The sequence below is a fragment of the Macrobrachium nipponense genome, chromosome 23, assembly GCF_015104395.2.
Source record: "Macrobrachium nipponense isolate FS-2020 chromosome 23, ASM1510439v2, whole genome shotgun sequence".
Taxonomy (NCBI): Eukaryota; Metazoa; Arthropoda; class Malacostraca; order Decapoda; family Palaemonidae; genus Macrobrachium; species Macrobrachium nipponense.
In genome coordinates, this window is record NC_061090.1 from 8,881,233 (window position 1) to 8,903,748 (window position 22,516).

The 22,516-nt window shown below is 33.8% G+C and overlaps 1 protein-coding gene across 1 annotated transcript in view; it reads left to right on the forward strand.

Moving 5' to 3' along the window:
• The first annotated feature begins 9,044 nt into the window (after nucleotides 1–9,044).
• Nucleotides 9,045–22,516, forward strand: part of LOC135195941 (zinc finger protein 219-like) — an 18,955-nt gene continuing 5,483 nt past the window's right edge. The window contains exons 1-2 of the mRNA XM_064222447.1: nucleotides 9,045–9,050; nucleotides 9,446–9,940. Of these exons, the coding sequence (XP_064078517.1) occupies nucleotides 9,045–9,050; nucleotides 9,446–9,940 (501 nt within the window). The remainder of the gene's footprint in view (nucleotides 9,051–9,445; nucleotides 9,941–22,516) is intronic.

A 22,516-nucleotide genomic window follows, 5' to 3' on the forward strand; every position in this document is an offset into this window, starting at 1 on the left:
TAATAGTAGTTACACCGTTCTACAAACTACCCACATATTTTATAAACATATGTTCTAAACTCATCGTAAAATACTTTACTCACTGTTTTTCTTTGTAGCTCATCTCCAAATATATTGTAGAAAATTAACTAGTTCACAAATTTTTTCTTAGATCATTATTCATTAATAACTGTATTTTCATTTTATTTTCATGACTAAATATACTTTTTATGATAAATGATTTATTAATTTTCAAATTATATTAATGTAAACAGCAAAATAGCAATAAAATGCTAAATTAAAATTCCACCAAAATTCTCTCTCTCTCTCTCTCTCTCTCTCTCTCTCTCTCAGTATACATACATTTCTCTTAATGAAAAAATAGTAACATTTAAAAAAACCTTATATCACTTACAAAGTAAACTATAATATTGATATGTTATAATATTGCCGTATGCAGATGGCAGGTTATTTTTCTTAAAAATAAATAATACCTATTTCCTTTCGAAGATGTTATACTTGAAATAAATTAAATTAGAATTTTGCAAATTTATTTAATGTATCAAAGATAATTATTTGGCAAAGTAAGGAAAATATATACCCAAGATCCATGAATTATAATTTTATTCTCAACTCAAGTTTTGTGACAGCATAAACATTTTGAAGTTAGCTTTGCTGCTGCTCGAGTCTTGACCCAACGTATTGTACTGTACTGGGGTGTCGCCATTTTGTCTCCTGCAGCTGATAAATAATACATTAAGCTGTCAATATTCTTTAATAGCAATGTGTAACATTTTGTCCCTTGATCAATAAAATAATTTGCATGACACATTTTGGGGGCCTACATTTGACTTCTGATTTTCACACGTGATTAGCCTAGGTCTATTTTCAGCAGTATACTCTCTTGGATACGTAATGTTAATGAATATTTAAATTGACAATATCTATATTAATCTGATTTATTTGATTATTCCTGTTATTCTATTTGTATTGGCCATGTTCTCCTTTTTTCTTATCCTTTTCATAATTGCTTAGCAAGGTAAGACTGCAGAACTCTTATTATCAGCGCTGACAACTGAAACTCGGCCTGTTATTGTACTTGATAACCGGCGACTATCTGTACACATATATACACATACAGGTAGTCCCCAGTTATTGGCAGAGGTTCCTTTCTTGGTGGGGTGATGATGAACGAAAACCACCATTAACCAAAACCTGGCCATTAATTGCGCTTATGGCACAGAGTTTCAGTTAATGGTGCCTCTGTTAGGTATGTCGTGGCATCATAACTTTATTATAAGCACCTTATGGTGCCGATAACCAAAATTCGGCCTGTTATGGCGCCATAAATCGCCGATTTTATGGCACTAGACGAGGTTAAGCCCCATAAAACCAGATCGCCATTAACCGAGTCTGCTGATAACCGGGAACCTCCTATACTGTATACAGGCGAGACTTTTCAAGAACCTTCTTGATTCTCTTTCTCATCCTGTCTAAAGCACTACATTAGTCTTGACGTAAAAAGTTTTGAAAAATTGAGAGTTTAAAATGTGTTGATGGCAGAAGAAAACTTGGGTTGCTAAGTGCAACTGTGTTTCCAGAATGAAAGGCAGCAGCAGCATCAGGTGTGGCTAAATGACTCAGACCAACATCCTAATGCCAGTATCTTTGTTGTTAAAAATGAGTTTAGAGCTATTTCATTTTATGTGATGGGCATGTTTCCAACTATGGTTGACAAGGGTAATATTGTTTTTGGAATGTAACCTATAGGCCCCTCTGTGATTGCTGATTCTAATGGGCAGTCCCCTACCACTTTCTCTGTAGGCAGTCTTTGCTTATTGGCAGTGTTGGTTAATGGCATTCCAGTTTTATGGTGCTTGGCTAACGACAGCGTTAACCAGATTTTCGGTGATGGTAAGCAATATTTGGCATATGTAAGTGGTTACCCTTGGAAGGCACAGTTAATGAGTTTGTTGCTCAAGTTTGAAGTCATTATATAAAATGGAAAAGTCGTTATAAAAATGTTAACAAATTAAATAAAAGGAGTTTGTTTTTTTGAGATTTGTTAAATTTCAGTATGTACTAATACTGCTGAATCTGTAATTAGGTGATGTAGTGGATATCAGAGTTTAGCTGAAAAAGGCTGTTAATGTCCAGTGGTAGTGCATTTTGGTATACAATATTATGACACGTAGGTAATATTGTTTTTAAAGAAAAAATAACTTTTCTTCAGATTTTAACTTTGAAATATGTACGTACATGTAACGTAATGATTGTATCTTAGAAGGCTAGAAATTACTTACAGTATTTTACTTGCTTTGTTAAGTGTAATTATTACTTCCTAAAATTATTTTAATGAGATCAGGGTCAGTTTTAGACTCTTAGGGTTAGGTCTAAGGATTTAAAAAAATAAAATAATGGTAACAATTGAGAGGTCTAGTTGCGAAGAGACCAAAGGGAGATGAAAATTTCAGTGTCCTTTCTTAGCCCCTTAGCAAGTGCAGTGCTTTCTGCCTTTCAATTTAAGTGGTTTCCCTTTGGTCTCTTATTAAGCTGAACAACTTATTTAACCCTTCCTTGTAAGCATAAATCCTTAGGTGAGCTCTTTGAGTCTAAGAAATGTGACTGCCATGTTTTATTAAGCTAATATCTCATGATATTTCCAGAATATACAAAGTACAGTATAGTACTGTAATTCCTTGCCCACTGAAAGGTATTATTTTAAGCATTATTAAATTAAGTGATTTATAGGTTTGACATTGTCAAGAATAAACATTCTAAAGTTTTTCTTGCTCAAGAAATTATGGTGAAATTGTTATATTCAGGATGCCATAAGGAATATTAAAAATCTTGTGACTAACTTGATGTAGTATAAATAAGACTTGTCTGATCAACTTGCTTTTACCTGTGTGGAAGTGAAGAGAATGTTGTCACTTAGGGAATAAGAAACTGATCTTAAGAGCAAAACCTTAACCTTTTCTGCCTTTACGAGCTGTGTTGTGTGATTTCTCGGGGATCATAATTCTTCCAGACTCTGGTGTAAACACAATTAGAGAAGCTTCCCTTTTTGCAAACTCTTTTACAGAAGAAAATATCTGTACATAATTTTTGTAATTTAAGTCTAGTTTACCTTCTAGTCATTTTATAAGCTTGTGTGTTGTATCATATTATGGAAGCAGATTAGGGTTGATCGCTTAGTGCTGCCTTTTCATAGGCATTATTTTCATAACTTTTCACAATGTGATTGTTTTCATCTTTTGATGATAAATACCTCACACTAGAAAATTGTTTTGTATTTAACAAGTTATTTGTCAGTTTTATCTTTGTGTGCCACGTTAGAAACATGTAGGAGGAAGTATGAGCATTTAATTATGAAAAGCCCTCAATGATTCAGAGAAACCAATGGCAGAAGGAGGGCAAACGCTGAGGGAATAAGAAAAGAAAAAACTTTTCAAGAGCAAACTGTGTTAGAGACATGCAGTCAACATAGACTTTAGGTTAAACTGGATAGGGGTTTGGGGAAGGATTTGATGGTTGTGTCTTACTTGAGGGTAGTCTTTCACCAGAGGAAACAGGAGCTTCATATTGGGAAATTTTTATCTGTGTTTTTATCCAAATAATAGGCAGTAATTTGTACTTAGTACAAATACAGACAGCATTTATTTTATCTTGTTATGAAACATTAGATGTCTTCAGATATTTGAACTGAATTCATTGCACCGATGAGGACGACTCAAGTATGGGTGTTAACTGAGGGTGAACACAGATTTTCAACCTCTTTAAATTTAATTTTTTCAAAGGACTCCACTTAACTGAAGAAAAATTTTTATTTTCATTTCATATGATTCAATCAAATGGTTTGTTGCTCATTCAAGTATTTACAAGTCAATGTAGATGGTAACTGACATCCCCTTTCTATATATTTTATATTACCTTTTGAGTGATGCATCATCTGCATTTCTTAGAATTTCCCTTTCACGATTGTTATTCCAAAGAATTAGTATATTTATGAACATATTCTAAATTTTGTTTCATGTTAAACGTTTGGAAGTGCCATGAGGTACTGTAGTACACTGCCAAATCCAAGATAGTAACAGTATTTCATTGTTTGTTGCTTCCTTTTTTCATCAGCGACCAATGTTGCTATGGCACTATAGTTAGGCTCAGTAATATATATCAGTTTGTTCTGTCATTTAGGGTGCACTAATTTTTCGCCTGTGCTAAGATCAACTTATTTAGTTTTTATAACTGAAAATTTGTAAATTGACAGTTCGTAACTAGGGGAGCTTCTCTTAATACTTTTAGTCAAAGGCTGTGACTTCAATTCATGGTATTTATGACCAACTTCAAAGTTGATAACTATATTTGCTTATTTAAAGTTTTTAGCAGCTCATGTAAGTCATGACAATTGTGTTTCAAAGCATTTGGTAAATTAATATAGTATAAGAATCATTAATCTATGTATTAAGATTAACTTGAAAAAATATCTATTGCTGGTATTGAATTATAAATTAAAATCAGTTTTGTGTTACATATTATCAAAATACTGGTAGACTTAGAATAAATAAAAAAAAGCAGTAAATTGCTGTTTCCAAAATAATTTCGAGTCCCATCCCAAAAAGTTATTGTATGTATTAGTCTTCTTCAATTTGACTTTTATTATTTTTGTCATAAATGTTACCCTAGTTGTGTGTGCTTATCGACATAGTTTCATTTTATGTTGTGTACCATAAGTACTGTACTTGATAAATGGTAAGAGTTCTGCAACACATATTATGTCAAAGAGCCATTAATAAGGAAATACAGTTCTAAAATAAATGAAGTTTTTTCTTTCCCTTCTGCATCTTACATTGTCTTTAAAGATTATTGCAGTGTAATTTATAGTCTGGGTTTGACTTAATGTTTTCCAGCAAAGTCGATTAATGGAAAATACTATTGTATTCTGTGAGTTGAGTGTTATTTTATTTTTTTTTGTATTCTTGGCATGGTGAATCTAAAACTTCCTCTTCACTAGATTACATCCCATTATCATCATAGAGTAGCAATCAGTTTGTGTATTACAATCGAAAATTCACAAGAGAAGTGGGGTTTCTGTATTGAGAATTAAAGTGCCAGACCATATGATGGGATTTGACCCTTTAGTTTGAGCTAAATAAGTAACTTCACTAAGTTTTAGTAAAATGTAGATTCATCTGATGGGAAACAAAAACAGGCAGGTTAATGTAAAATCTGCTTTCCTTGAGCAATACAGGCAATCCCCGGGTTACGACATGTTTGGCTTACTACGTTTCAAGGTTAAAGCGCTTTTCAATTATATTCATCAGAAATTATTTCCAGGGTTACGACGCCTGTTCCGGAGTTACGGTGCCTACAACACTGATCTGACTGAAGAAATATGACACCAAAAATGCAAAATAATCAATATTTGCAATATTTGAAGGTTTTTTTGATGAAAGATGCAATAACAATGCAGTTTACATAGTTTTCAATGCACCCAGAGCATTAAAAGTAAGGTTTTCTTAGGATTTTTGACAATGTTTCGGCTTACAACGTGTCTCAAGAACGGAACCCCCGTCGTAACCCGGGGACTGCTTGTATATACTTTAGTAAAAAGTAGGACAAGCTGATTCATTGATTTACATAGATCTGACAATGTTAAAGACATGCTGAAGTTGAATAATTGGTTTACGTAAACTTGGTGAGACATGAAAAGCCATCAATGCTGGAAATAAATATTTATTCATAAGGATACGAAAGGATTGAAGTTAGGCATGGTCACTCTGGGGTTCATTTAGTGTTATGTTAATACAGGCAGCCCTGGGTTAACAGTGGTATCAGTAAACGGCTATCTGGTTTTACGGAGCTTGTCTAGCAACGCTGTTAACTGGATTTTCATTGCCGATCTCTGGTTAGCAGCGCCAATATCCGGTTAGCAGCACCAATTTCTAGTTAACAGCAGTGCCAATCTCTGGTTAATGGTGTCGATATTCTGTTAGAGGCGCCGTTAAGCAGGTTTTTAGTGCTGTTATTGCCAATTTTCAGTTAGCAGCAATTTTCGGTTAAGAACATCGGCCAGGAACGGAACCCCCACTGTTAACCGAGGGCTGCCTGTATTGCACTGTATTATGCTTTTGGAAAATAGTAAAACATTTACCATCTAGAATTTATTATGTTACTGAGAAGTTAAGGAACACTTGAACTAATAGATTTCAGTACTACTTATCATCTAGTTTATTATTATTTAATTTTTGCTATGCTACCATTTTAAAGGTGATAATTTTTCAAATAAATATCTTAAATTGAATGTACAGTGGAGACCCTGTATTTGCATTCTCCAGATTCGAAGACTCACACATTCTCGGATTTCTCTCTGGAACATTTCCCCGCATTATTTGCAGAAAACTTGCATATTCGCGATATTTTTCTATGAGAAATATGACACAAATTCCTGGGTTTTTTTTTCTATTTCATCATAAAATGCACTTTTTGTGATAAAACTACTGTATTAAAAAACCAGGAATGAAAATTTTTAGTGGGTTTTTCTTGAGTTTTAACTAACAAAATAGGAGATTCTAAGCATTTTTATAGGGGTTCCAACCATTCGCGGGTTCTAACTATTCACCCGGGGGTCTGGTACGCATCCCCCGCATATACAGGGGGACCACTGTAAAGGAAAAAATACAGATTAGTTATATATATGGTACTATGTAGGAAATATATAGCACTTTACTATGTTTGTTGTGTACTTGATTATCTTTCTAGAGTAGATGACAAAAATCTGTTTTGGTATTCTCATGTTTTTAAGGATAATACTTATTCTGATTTGGTCTTTAGGGAAATATTCATAGAAACGCAACATTTTGGATACTAATCACTAACATTACCAATAAATTACCTACAGGAGTTTCATTAAATACTTTAATGTTTTGTAAGTTTATGACATTTCTCTGGTTGATACAGTTGTCAGATTTCCTCTTAGCTCTTCAATCTATCTTCAGTGTGTTCCGTACAACATTTAATAACTGTAGATAGTTATTATAACATTTCTTTGTCCAAGGCATACCCTTACAGCTTACTTAACTTCCCTCCCCCCACACAAACTAACAAACAAACAATTTCATTATACGAAGTGACCAACTTAGCTAGTTATTATTACATATTATTTCATGATGATGTCCAGTACATTTTGTTACATTTACACTTATATTGACATTGTAAAGAGAGAAACATATGCTCTTACAAAGAAGAAATCAGTTTAGGAAATTAAAGTTAAAAATAAAGCATTGTATAATTAAAAATGAAAAAAATGAAATGCTATTGTATACATTATATGTACTACTTGTACAAAAATGTTACAGATTTTACAAAATATACAAGGAATACATAATAGTAGAATTAGTTGGTTTTTTCATTGATCTCTGTGCTAGTTACTGCTCTGTTGGTTGATTCTCAAAGACACATATTTGCTAAACTAGAACATTGTAGCCTTTTTTCACAGCAAGGATACTGGAAAAAGTATACATTAGGCATGCTTCTTGGAACTTAACACTTCACATAGAGGAAACATTGAAGGTTACAAGTACTGATATTTCAAGAGGAAACATTGATGGTTACAAATACATATTGATATTTCAAGAGGAAACATTGATGGTTACAAATACTGGTATTTCATGTGATCTGCAAAAAAAATTTTCATTGAATTTTAATTGCTGGAATTGTAGTAAAGTTACCAGTATATTAGAAGAGACTAGTATTAGTTGTATATTTTATTTGATTTCTCATCAAAACACATGTACCACATATTTATCTGAGTTTTTGTTATGTGTTGTAATTATTGTCGTGTTTCTTTACTTGTATATCAATCAATTGTTGGGAACTTCAGTGGGTCCAGGTATATAGATTTGGGGATACTATTAAGCAAGTGGCCTACATTCAAAGGAATGGTTGAAACTAGAAAACACAGAATGCAACTGGAAAATATATTGTTTATGTGTATAAAAGATATGATATCAATACTGCTGTAATGCATGAGGGAAAAATGGAAATGTGATAAAGATATTTACATGCAGAGTTGCATCCTGGTTACTATAATCTAACTAAACCTAAAACACCAGGTCCTTTCTGACTAGGACCACTGCCTCTTAACCTTAGGTAAGATGTATGGAAAGGGTACTTTATATATTACATCCTAGCCTAACTTAACCTACTAAGATGCTGCAGTTTACCTGGCCCTAGAGTTCTTACCTCTCCTTACTCAACATTGAATGAGGAATATGTTATGGGTGTTTACATGGTGCATCAGAAAGCTGGGCCTCACATGGTGGGTGGCTGACCCTTCAGTATTGTGTACTTAGCATATTAAACATATGTATTGTTTACTTTAAGTTTGGTATGTGGTTTATTGGTAAGAGGGAAAGTTTGCTGTACTTCCAGTTAGCCATTGATGTTTGAGTGTAGTCTGGGGCCTTCCAGGAGAAAGCAACGCAACCATTACTCCCTCTTGGTGCATTCCCCAAAATTTTTACCCTAAAATGTGTTCATGATAAAATCACATCCGTGATGTTTCACCCATAAAGCAATTTTTACTTCACTCTTGATGTTTAACAATACGTATGTGGTTTATGGCAGGTTAGGCATTATAATCAGCTGAGTGTCTGAATACTGTACCTTTATGATATGTAGTAATGGTGGAACTGAGCATAATTTTTGAAAGTGAAGAATTATCAAAGCATCTGGGAACTTGAAGATGGTGGCAATTTTTTAAGCTTGTTCATTTAAAGCATTTTGTATAAGTTCAAAGTAAAAGTTCTCTTAGAGCTATTAGAAAGATTATATAAGGTCTAATAACAAGGATCAATGAATCCTACCTGGATGTACTAATATCTCACTTATTAGGAAATTGCCTTTCACTTTCTATAACGAGCCAAAACCTTCTTTATTTGCTGTAGTGGCACTGTAATTGAAATGGTGGTGGTGACAAATTCATTTCAAATAGTTTTACTCGAATGTTATGTTGAACTGGAAGATGATCAGAAAGATATTTTATGTTCTATGAACTGGTCGTAATGGAGGTATGATATCATCACTTGTAGCCTGATAACAAAACAAAGTAATAAAGTACCTCTTCTGAGCATCACCACCTTAAGTAAGAAAATGTTCATGTAATTTTTTTTAGATGCCAGTGCTGTTTTTAAGGGAGAAAGGAAAATACGTATGTATATGTTGAGGTAAGAATAGAACTCAAAGTATTGTAAATTGTGATGAGCAATTTGATTGTTTATAATTTTATTTCAAGTGGTAATTGTGTACTTCAGTGGTGGAAATGTGTTTTCTTTAACAATGGTGATAACAAGCAGTACTGGAAGATTGTAGGTGTTTTAAAAGTGATTAGAAAAACAAGAAATGAAAGCAACTCATAGCTATAATGACAGCAAATTAAGTAAGTACTCTTGCTTCCTTTTTTTAGGGATCCGGAACATACCCTCTCCTTGAAGATCCAGGGAAGTTTCTACAATACTCACAAGACAAGACCAGCCATCACAGAAGTTTGACAGCTCATGGTAGTGCTCCACTGCCATCATCGGCAACGCTTCAGCAGCATCCAGTGGACCGTCCCCTCTATGCTCATTCATTGCTGTCAACAAGTGGTGGCAAACTCATCAGCTGTAGGGAAGATAATCAGTGTCCTCGTCCTGCTGACAAATCTTTAGATACATTGCCTCATCACCATAATCAGTTCTTGGAGTTTCCACCTATACCAACACAGTCTTTTACTCATCAATCTCCACATCATGAGCCTCAGTCTTTTGAGGTAGTTTCTCAGTGTCTAAATGTACAACCTTTGGAGACAATACTTCCACCTGGCAAATACCAGCAAGCAAAATCTTCAAGTGAAGATAAAATGTTTGATTGTCCCTACTGCAACGCTGGTTTTAAAGGAAGGATGGCAATTGAAAAACATGTTAGAAACCATTTAAGAGGGAAATCAGAATACTGGTGTGCCTATTGTTATCTCAAATGTAAATCTGGCTCAGGTCTTCACTCTCATATGAAGACTCAACATCTGCAATATATTTTCTGAGGTGTCTTGTGCTCTTTATTTTCATGGGTATTTTCAATTGTTTGTGTATTGCATAGATCAGAATGACTTGATAGGCTATTTGATGCATAATTGTAGATATTGTCTATGTTGCTTAAATTGTCAGTCTTAGTTGCTTTTATATTCTAGGAGACATAGATAAAAGAATACACTACGTACTTGGCTTCAGTTGTATACTTTTATTAAACATAGCTGGAGCAAGCCAGTCTTATTTCCCTGAATGTAGGTTTCAGAAAGTATCCATGAATGTTAGCTGTTGACAGGTCATCCTCTACATACAGACTTCCAACTTACAAACTTTCAAGGATACTAACTTCCCTTTCCATTTTATGTGGGATGTATAGACTTTATATCAAACATTTCATTGCCACTTTTTCAAGAAGAGGATAAGCATTTTCATTTACTATAAACTTTACTCTCTGTGCAAAGACCACATTCTCTTGATAGCAAGCTTTGTTATTGCACAGTGCTGTGTGCCGTAGGTTAACTTCTTTGTTGTACAATATTTACAAACAAGCTCTCAGAATTTAAATCATTTGTATGTAGAGTACTATTTGTAATTGACTATTTATTATGTGTTGTGTTAAGTCATGAGAATTCTTAGATGTATTGTTAAGTAACAGTGCTTTACATCATGAATTGTACAAAAGTTGTGTCTGTAATATAGTTGAATTCAACATATGTAATTTATTTATGTGGTTTTGGAAATTTTGATGTCTACTCTGCAACCTAAAAATATTTCCAAGTTTAAAGAATAAGGAATAAAAAAGTTCATGGGAGGAAATGAGTATTATTTTACCATAGTATTGCTAAAAGAACAGTTTTGTGGTTTGGATAAGATATTACTAAATTTTAAAGGAACTTTAATGCTGTATATTATATTAGAATTCAGTGGTTCCCAAGCTTTTCTTAGCATGGCATTACTAAATTTTAAAAGAACTTTAATGCTGTATATTATATTAGAATTCAGCGGTTCCCAAGCATTTCTTAGCATGACCCCATTCAGCACTTTCAACTGTGTTCTGAGAACTTTGGTCATATGGTGATATTTAAGTAAAAGAGAAACAGAAGACATTTACATTTTATTTAAAAAATTCGCAGATCAGATTATTATTTATTATTTAATTTGTTAGTTTTTCTCAATGAGAATTCTAGTAACTTTTTTAACATGATACCTCACCTGCTGTTTGGATGTTTTGTACACACATTCCCTGGGGGTACCTCAGTGACCCCATCGAAACCCCATGGCCTGTTTATGACCCGACATAATGAGCATTCCAACCCCAAGTGGGGACCTGACCCCTGGTTTGGGAACCCCTAGATTAGATCAAATATATTCATTATAGTTAACTAGTGATCTGGATAACTGTTTTACTAATGAGGATCGCCTAATTTAGCCTAAAAAAAGACATAAATTTGGTTGAGTTATGAAAACATTGGAAAAATTAGTCCATTTAAAAAATTGCGTTGAAAATACTTTCAAGATTTCAGAAATCTTCCTTTGAAGAAAAATTAATTCTCAGATAATTAGTATTTATTATTCATCATTATTACTAATTATGGTGTCCATGAACGAACTAGTTAAAGAATGTGTAAAGCAAAGTTCGGGGTTTTGTGACTGTCTTCATAAAGAAAATCGGTTCCTTCAGGGAATTTACATAAATAAATGGGACTCCTTTTTATTAACTGTCACTTTTTTTTTCTGGTGGATGAAAGATCTGTGTAATATAATTTCTTCTGTGACTGAAAATTTAAGCCACCAAGTAACTGAAGTTTCGATCAAGCACACAATGAAGTTTATTGTTGGCACTCCTTCCTTACACACTCACAAACATATATATATATATATATATATATATATATATATATATATATATATATATATATATATATATATATGTTTGTGAGTGTGTAAGGAAGGAGTGCCAACAATAAACTTCAATTACTAGAATATAAATTGTAGTGACGAAATAATTTTTTGAAATGTGTCGCTGATGCTTTAGCGCGAGAAGAAAGAAATTCGCGCTTGCGCGCCTTGGTAACGATTGTAAACAAAACAACAGCTTGATCCGTGAACTCCCAGCATCCCTCAAGGTGCGTGATTCAAAAGATTTCGCCAAAGAGGCCTATTACTATTTTTTTCGCGAATTTTTAAAAAAAAACTTTTGCGTCGACGTTTCGTACGTCAATTCGGCACCCAACAGACAATTTTCGTCGACGTTTAATACGTCCAATCGGCGTAAGTAAGGGTAATGATATGTTTAATATATATATATATATATATATATATATATATATATATATATATATATATATATATATATATATATATATATATATATATATATATATATATATATATATATATATATATATATATATATATATATATAATATATATATATATATATATATATATATATTATATATATATATATATATATATATATATATATATATATATATATATATAAACATACATTACCCTTAAACAAACGCCGATTGGACGTATTAAACGTCGACGAAAATTGTCTGTTGGGTGCCGAATTGACGTACGAAACGTCGACGCAAAAAGATTTTTTTTTAAAATTCGCGGATAAATAGTTATAGGCCTACTAGGCGAAATCTTTTGAATCGCGTACTTTGAGGAATGCTGGGAGTTCACGGATCAAGCTGTTGTTTTGTTTACAATCATTACCCAGGCGCGCAAGCGCGAATTTCTTTCTTCTCGCGCTAAAAAGCATCAGCGACACATTTCAAAAATTATTTCGTCACTTTGACATAATTTTTGCACTATTTTATATTAGCCATTAAATGGAGTTTTATATATAAAAATGTGCGCAATTTCATGTAGAATACAACAAAAAAACAACCCATGGTTGTAGCTTTTATCAGTTTTGAAATATTTTCATATAAATAACGATAAATAGAAAAAATTCGACCTTCGGTCAACTCTAACTCGACCGAAATGGTCGAAAACTGCAATTGTAAGCTAAAACTCTTATATTCTAGTAATATTCAATCATTTAACTTCATTTCACAACAAATTGGAAGTCTCTAGCACAATATTTCGATTTATGGTGAATTTTAGAAAAAAAACTTTTTCCTACGTCCGCGCGGTAAGTGCCGAAAAAATCAGAAATATTTTCATCCGATTGTCGTAATGTTTGCACAGTTTTATATTAGTCGTTACATAAAGTGTTATATATGAAAATGTGAGCAATTTCATGTAGAATACAACAAACAACAACTCATGGTTGTAGCTTTCATCAGTTTTGAAATATTTTCATATAAATAACGATAAATAGAAAAAATTCGACCTTCGGTCAACTCTAACTCGACCGAAATGGTCGAAAACTGCAATTGTAAGCTAAAACTCTTATATTCTAGTAATATTCAATCATTTAACTTCATTTCACAACAAATTGGAAGTCTCTAGCACAATATTTCGATTTATGGTGAATTTATGAAAAAAACGTTTTCCTTACGTCCGCGCGGTAACTCCGAAAAAAATCAGAAATTTTTCGTCCTCGTCCTATTGTCGTAATGTTTGCACCGATTTATATTAGCCGTTACATAAAGTTTTATATATGAAAGAAAAATGTGCGTAATTTCATGTAGAATACAACTAAAAACAACCCATGGATGTAGCTTTTATCAGTTTTGAAATATTTTCATATAAATAACGATGTGCCAAAATTTCATCCTTCGGTCAACTTTGACTCGACCGAAATGGTCAAAAACCGCAATTGTAAGCTAAAACTCTTATATTCTACATTCTAGTAATACTCAATCATTTACCTTCATTTTGCAACAAAGTGGAAGTATCTAGAACAATATTTCGATTTATGGTGAATTTTAGAAAAAAAAAACTTTTTCCTACGTCCGCGCGGTAAGTGCCGAAAAAATCAGAAATATTTTCATCCGATTGTCGTAATGTTTGCACAGTTTTATATTAGTCGTTACATAAAGTTTTATATATGAAAATGTTAGCAATTTCATGTAGAATACATCAAACAACAACCCATGGTTGTAGCTTTTATCAGTTTTGAAATATTTTCATATAAATAACGATAAATAGAAAAAATTCGACCTTCGGTCAACTTTAACTCGACCGAAATGGTCGAAAACTGCAATTGTAAGCTAAAACTCTTATATTCTAGTAATATTCAATCATTTAACTTCATTTCACAACAAATTGGAAGTCTCTAGCACAATATTTGGATTTATGGTGAATTTATGAAAAAAAAAAACGTTTTCCTTACGTCCGCGCGGTAACTCTTCCGAAAAAAATCAGAAATTTTTCGTCCTCGTCCTATTGGCGTAATGTTTGCACCGATTTATATTAACTGTTACATAAAGTGTTATATATGAAAATGTGCGCAATTTCATGTAGAATACATTTAAAAACAACTCATGGTTGTAGCTTTTATCATTTCTGAAATATTTTCATATAAATAACGATAAGTGCCTAAATTTCAACCTTCGGTCAACTTTGACTCGACCGAAATGGTCGAAAACCGCAATTGTAAGCAAAAACTCTTACATTCTAGTAATACTCAACCATTTACCTTCATTTTGCAACAAATTGGAAGTCTCTAGCACAATATTTCGATTTATGGTGAATTTTAGAAAAAAAAAAAATTTTCCTACGTCCGCGCGGTAAGTGCCGAAAAAATCAGAAATATTTTCATCCGATTGTTGTTATATACCAAAATCATCGCAATGTATAATACAACGAAAAATAATTAACTCATTAGCTTTAACCGTTTTGCTCACAGCGCGATTTGTATACAATTATATGTGAAATTTTTTTTCGCGCTGTCATATATTCCAATATTTATATATGATAATGATATGTTTTTCATTTCTGATGGTTGCATACTAAACTTCAGGCAATGACAAAAAAAAAGGAGCCAAAAATGAACTCTTAATCTTGAAAATCAAACGTGCTGTGATTTTTTGAAAAAAACTTTTCCGCTTCGGCACTCACTCTCGAACGCCGCCGGCACACGGGAGACACTTTCGGAAATACCGGGTCGGCTTTTAAGGGATTATATATATATATAATGTGCATAATTTGTTTCTTATACACGTGATTTTTTTATACATTAAGCCACCAGTAATATTTAGCATCCAATTCACTAGTACATATGTATATCTATATATTGGGAATAACTGACGTACTAAAGGAGTTATATTTATTAAGAGCTTCTGCCCATCCAGGAATCGAACCTGATACGTACAGAAGCAAAGGTAATATCAATATAAATAAAGGCAAAATTCACAAAGGAAAGTGAAACAGTGGAGTACCGCTGCGAGGTCTTTCGACTTCTCATATTTTACTTAGCAGACTGATATGAATATGATAATAAGTTTACAAAGATACCTCGTATAAATGACAGATATGGATTATAATGGAAAATATGTACCTGGAGCTTTGTTAGATTCCAGGTACATATTTTCCTTTATAATCCATCTCTGTATTTTTACGAGCTTTCTTTGTAAACTTATTTTCATTTCCATACTTATATCCGTCTGCTTAGTAAAGAACAAGAAGTCGAAAGTCCTCGCAACGCACTCCATTGTTTCACTTTCCTTCGTGGATTTTGTCTTTATTTATATATTCATCACATTCCATATTTTCATGATTCAGATGTACCTAATATCATTATATGTACATGCATACACACTGGCAGTCCCTGGATTACGAAAGGGGTTCCGTTCTTGAGACGCATTGTAAGCCGGAAAATCATCAAAATTCCTAAGAAAACCTTACTTGTAATGCTTCTGGTGTATTAAAAGCTACGTAAACTGCATTTTTATGGAATTTTTCATCAAAAAAATGCTTTCAAATATTTATTATTTTGCATTTTGGAGTAAACCTGGAAATAATTTCTGATGAATATAATTGAAAAGCGTTGTAACCTCGGACGTTGTAAGGCGAACCTGTCATAAGCTGGGGACTACCTGTATATATGTGTGTATGCACTCATTGTGTTCATGTTAAACTGGTAGTTAGGCAGCTGTGGTGGTTGCAACCACTTAATAAGGTATGGGCTAGCACCTTCATCCTAAAAGACTTGCTGAAAACTGGAAAGCTTACGACCATACACCTTTTCCCACTAGAAGGTGCTGTCCTGCTAGTTTACAGTTGTTAATTTTGGATGGGACTGCCCTTATCCTTCATGTGGCTGTGATCACTTACGTTTGTCTAACTACCAAGTACATAACACATTGTCCAGAGGAACATTTTTTTTTCTTTTGTTTTTACTGCAAAGATACTAATAATAGCAACATTTTGTAATGTGGCACCTCTTAAGTTTTCGATATTATTACTAAAAATAGGGAATGTTCACACACAAACTTAAAGTTGAGATTTTAGAAATTTTGTATCGTCTTCAAGTTTCAGTGAGTGAAAGTGAAAGACGAATGTGCACACGAATAATCGACCTAATGTTTTTCAACGACTGTAAGAATAACAGAATGTTGCGTCAGATAAAATTAAAACGGTAAACTTCAGCTATTAATGTTATCTTGTTAAATGCTTGAATACTGACCCACTGTAGCAGTTTTTGTTTCAGATTTAAATGACCTTGCTGCATATAACGTGTACTGATAGTAGATGTCATACTATTTAGTGTAGTAGGGATAGCATAAAAAAAATCTTTCATACTTGTTCTTGTTGCAGTAATAAAACAGTTGAAAGGAGGTACTTTTGTAACAGTTCCAAGACTTTTCTAATTTTATCCCTTATTATTTTTTATCTTCAAAATTACTGTAGTTATCATTTCATTGAAGTTTATCAGAATCTAATAAATGTCAGTGCAACTAAGTTGATGATGTTCAGCGTATGTCGCGACCAGAAGACTGTGGTCACCATCTGTGAATGTACCTACTTAGTAGGGACATAATTACTGTTTGAGTATGCCAATTTTTGCATTGCTTGATTTTGCTTTGCATTTTAGTACACTGAATTTTCAGTTTTTGAAAATATGCTGAAAAGATGTAAACATCCCTCCAGAAAAAACTTCGCATGATGAGGTCTTCAGTAGTGTACGTTTTATTTCATTGTACTAAAATTGGAATTACTTCAGTGTACTGTGTAGTACAGTACATATATGCTTGTTATATCCTCAAGTATCAAATTCTGTTTATGAATAGCAATCTCCTTGGAATTTCAATTCCAAGAACATTTAAAGTCAATGGGAAGAATTTTCATTTAACCTTTATGTTTGCAGTTTCATTTCACTTTTAAGTCTTTCAAGTAGGAGTGAAATGAAACAGCATATGTGAAGGTCTTCGGAAAGGTTAACTTTCGAAAGGCTGCTGAATCATTTTCATTCTTTTCTTTGTATTCCCACTGTATATTCCTGTAAATATACAATGTTTGAGGGCGGAATGGAATGGAATATAAAATTTAGGCCAAAGGCCAAGCACTAGCATTTATGAGGTCATTCAGCGCTGGAAAGGAAATGCAGAGTAAAAAGGTTTAAAGGTTGTAACTGGAGGAAAACCTCAAAGCAGTTGCACTATGAGAAAATTGTTGGGAGAGGGTGGGAAGCAAGATGGAAGAGAGAGAACATGAATTGCGGCACAGTAAAAGGAATCTTAAGAGGTTGCAGCCAGTGGTCGAAGGGACGCCGCAAAGAAATGCCTGCAGTGCACTGACGGCCACCCTTACAGGGAATGCTCAAGGTGAAGTGCACTTCAGGTTTACAAATGGGCGGTTCATGTAGAGCTCTATAAGAGTCTAGACTCCGTATTTTAAGTAAACGACTCAACTTATTTTTAGCTGCTTACATATCTTAGTCGAACCTTCAGTTGCTTGTCCGCTTTCAAGGACTGCTGGCGGTTCTTTCTTTTCTGTTTTTATTATTATTTTAGTATCTCTTGACAGGGTTAAGCAGATTACCAACACAATGCTTCCTTTTCTTTACAGACTGCAGATAATGACAGTTTTGCGTAGTTTCTTTGCCACTAGTTCATTTTACGATAAAAAAAAAGAAAGAAAAAAAAAACAATATCTGGATGTATCTTGAGTCGTGTCTCGTTCATTACATTAAAGAGATAACTTAAGAATACGTATAATTTTACTCTAGTCATTCTTTAATATGAGTTCACAGTGTCAGATTGACGGAGGACGATAATATATGTATATTTCAGGCCTAAAATAGGTCACGAATTTGTATCCGGACTTTGGTTTGTTTCTGTATTGTAGAGCTGATTGCTGCAGGTGCAGTCTTATCTACATGTTTAGCTGTGGATGCTTGTCTGTTACTAGCGAAGAAAGCGTTTGTGTTTTTGTGTCCAGTCTGTTCTCGTAAAACCATTAAATAATTCATTAGCCTAATTCGTTTTCATAAAACAGCATGCTTTTTATTGCTCTGAGATTTTTATTTTATCATAGACGTTACAGGGACTGGCATTGTTTGGAAGTATTATTAAGCGTGCGTGTTCATGAGTTTGTTTTGAAGATGGTTTGAAGCACAAAAGTTAAGGATACCAATGCTATATTATCATTATTATTAAAATAAGTGCTGCCATTTCCAAGAACGCTACACACACACTCCTCTTCTGTTTTGTTTTAGGCTCAAGTTTGCTCTGCCAGCGATTTCTGCAAAAGTCAGGATAATCACCCTCATCCGACCGGGGCGATCTCGAATGACACCGAAACGGCATCACTTCACCTGGGTCCCTCTTATTCATCCGTACCAACTAATTTTGCATCAGCGACGAACCACCCTCCTTATTCCGGATCGTCTCGATCCCTGGGGGAGTTGGATTCCCTCGTGGTTGCCTTTGGGTCCGGCAGTAGCAAAGCTTCTGGCGCTTATGACACCAATCTTCCCGTTCTTGCCTCGTCCAATCATTCCTTGACGCCTTCAGCGTCGTGTCCTGAGGTTACTCCAGCTCGGTACAGGTGCCCCTGGTGTCAGAGGACGTTCTCCAAGAGCAGTAATTTGAAACGCCACGTCCTGATTCATACGGGTGAGAAGCCCTACGCTTGTCCCCTGTGTCCATATCGGGCCGTCCAAAAAGTCCAAGTGATTCAACACCTCAAAAACCGCCACAGTAATGTTCACTAGTTTCATCCAGCTGTAATTGAGTGTGTGCGTGCGTGGTTTTTTTTTCTTTCTAAGATTATTTTATGTATCCAAGTTAACGATAAGGATGACATTGCTGTTTACAAAATATCAAAAGAACCCTGTTTGTGTGGGGACGTTGATGCCACAGTGGAATATATTACTGTAGTACTATTTGTATGCATACATGAATGTGTTGTACGGCTCTTTTTCCTAGAACCAGTGATTGTGTGGGAAGATGTCACGTTTTCCTAAAACATGCCTATTCTGAAACGGGTTCTATAATTTTTTCTAATTTTATGTGGACAAGTAATTTTTTTTTTTAGCTGAAGGTAAATATCTGCAGTAAATGTCAATAAAGCTGTTTTTATTCTGATTGGCCAATGTATTGCAGTAGTAATAGGTTGCATATCTAGGTCTATTTTCAAACACTTTATTTGTGATGAATGTTTTAATATATCATCGTATCGTTACTGTATTGTCTGCGGATATTTAACATATGTAAAAACAGATTACATATATATATATATATATTATATATATATATATATATATATATATATATATAGTATATATATATTGCTGGCTGGTGTATCGAGGGGTGTCATAATAATGCCAATCCTATATATATATATATAATATATATATATATATATATATATATATATATATATATATAATGTGTTTGTTGTAATGAAAGGTAAATGGCAAATAAGAATTGACATTCCTATGACAACACACGATAAACATTGGCTGCTGGAAGGGATAGAGCGCTTTAGTTTTATATTGTTTGTGTAGAACAGCAATGGAAGTAAACGAGAGAAATTACTTAGGATGTATTGTAATTGTAAATACATACAGTCATAGTTCTTTCTAGTCTTTTCATATTTATTCTTAATATCTTCTCGTTGATTTTGCGTTATTGTAATGCAAAGATATTTGTGAAAACAAATATTTGTTTCGTTTCCCACCCACCACCGAATTTGTAGAATTATGAAATGCAAGAATGTTCGTGTATAGCTTGCCGAAAATATTTTAATAAAGGCTGAAATTGTGTTGCATTTCATTTCATAAGTTATCATTTCAATTATGAAAATCATTAGATCAAAGTACATTGAATATTTCTTTAAAAAATGTACACTATAATAGAATTTTCCTCCCCTCCACAAATCATATAATTTTATCCCTTTGAAAAGCAACGGAAAATTCTCACGTATTCTTCGTCCTAGGAAAACGCAAACAGCGTTCTGTCCCGAAACTGGAAAATGAAAGTTTCTAATTCTAAGTGTTGTTACAACACTTTTGTAATAAGTGTCTGAAGTTACAGTATGCACTGGATATACAAAACTTATCACGGATATAATTATTATTATTATTTTTTTTATTTTTTTATTTTTTTAAGGGTCAAGTTCATTTGTTAGCTGTTCTGGTCCAGCTGCAGATGCGTCTGATGGGAATTTGAAAAAGGATGCATGGTTAATTGTGCTATTGCGAAAGGGGATATTCCATTTTAACGCCTTGCTAGATATTTCAGAGAATAAAGGATTTCTCTCTCTCTCTCTCTCTCTCTCTCTCTCTCTCTCTCTCTCTCTCTCTCTCTCTAGTTCTCTCTCTCCTCTCTCTCTCTCTCTCTCTCTTCTCTCTCCTCCTCTCTCTCTCTCTTCTCATGGAGCGTATGGGAGAGATTTTTGAAGGGAGAATTTTATTTATAATAAGATTATCCTTTTTGGTGACTCGTCGTATTTTCAAAAGGTGACTGTCGTCGTATTTTCAGGAATTTCCAGCTCTGTAACAGTGCAGAGCAAGAGCAGTTTAAAGTTCCGAATAAGGAAAGCTGTAGTATAAATATAAAAAGGTTATTATTTTTTTTACTTGACTCTATAACGATTTTGGACCAAGCAAAGAGAAAATCGCAGATTAATCCACATAAGTACAATAGTCTAGTAAATCCGAATATAAGTATTCAGTGAATCCATCATGTAATATAAAAAGCTGTCAGTATTTATTCTTTGATTTTTTGTGTTTTATGAAAGAACAAATTATATCGTCAGGGAGGGTCAAGTAAAAAACCACAGAATTATTATCATTATTGACGTGCCTAGAATTGGCAAGGACTCTTGCTTGACTAAGAGAATATGACTTACTTAAACTGTGGAAACTGCGATGCAAGACTCTTGAACAACGAGATTTCTACAGATTTCTTTTGACTGTATTTTGAGCCATTTTCTATTTTTCTTGACGGAATATTGATATGGCAAAACGTAAGCGAACGATTTCATTTGAAGTTGATGTAACTTGTTATAGATGGCTCATGCTTTCAGTAATCGTTTCATTCGTAAAACTGACAAGAACAAAAAATTCAGAGTACACGATGTACGCCCCCTTGTTAAAAACTTTGTGATTGACGTCACTTGCACGATCTGACATCTTTTTGAAGGTTGCTTACTTAATATTTTAACTAATGTGTCTGCGTATTGTATTTATTTAATTGAAAAACAAGTATGCAGTTGCTAATTTGCCAGTAATTGTTTTGTTGTGTATGTGCGGAATAATTGCTGTTGAATTATGAATGGCACAGATGTTAATTTGAGTTCATATTCCAGACATCAAGGCCATGGCCATTGTAGACAAAGCACTTTGTGGAAAACTTGTGCAAAGCATTCTCCTGGAAACTGGCAGGCTCTTCTTCGTACTAGACCGAAGTAACTAAACTGTCCCGGACGAAACCAAATAAGATTTGGACGCCTTCGATGAGCGTATAGAATGGCAGCATTAGAAATAAGGTACAAATCCTTACAGCGGTTCGGCACTAAATGAGAGAGAGAGAGAGAGAGAGAGAGAGAGAGAGAGAGAGAGAGAGAGAGAGAGAATGGTTCCACCTCAAGGGAATTACCATGCAGAGTCCCTTCCCTAAATGGATTCTGTCATTGTTTTGGCTGACTTCACAGTGATGGTATCGGGTCAGACTAGGAGTAAAAGTCATATTCTAGAGTCCCAGGGGTTCCCAACCTTTTCCCCTTAAATACCCCCGAGTTATTATAAGACCATCTACCCGAACCCCCAGTAAGCTGACACCGAACATAATAGTAATTAATATTTTGACAAACTCAGTATACAAAGGATATTATCAAATGATTTTATATTATAATGACTTTATTAAGCAGAAGCATGAATATTACAAGCATTTTACAAGGATTCTCCACATACAGGAGTGAAACAGCATTTCCTTCATAACTAAGCAATATAATATAATGAACTTTAGTGTGAAGGTTGTGCCTGTTTGTTGCAAAGATTTTTTTCAATGCGAGGAGCGGTATTAGACAAGCACACACGTAGGCCATGCATGCTCCAC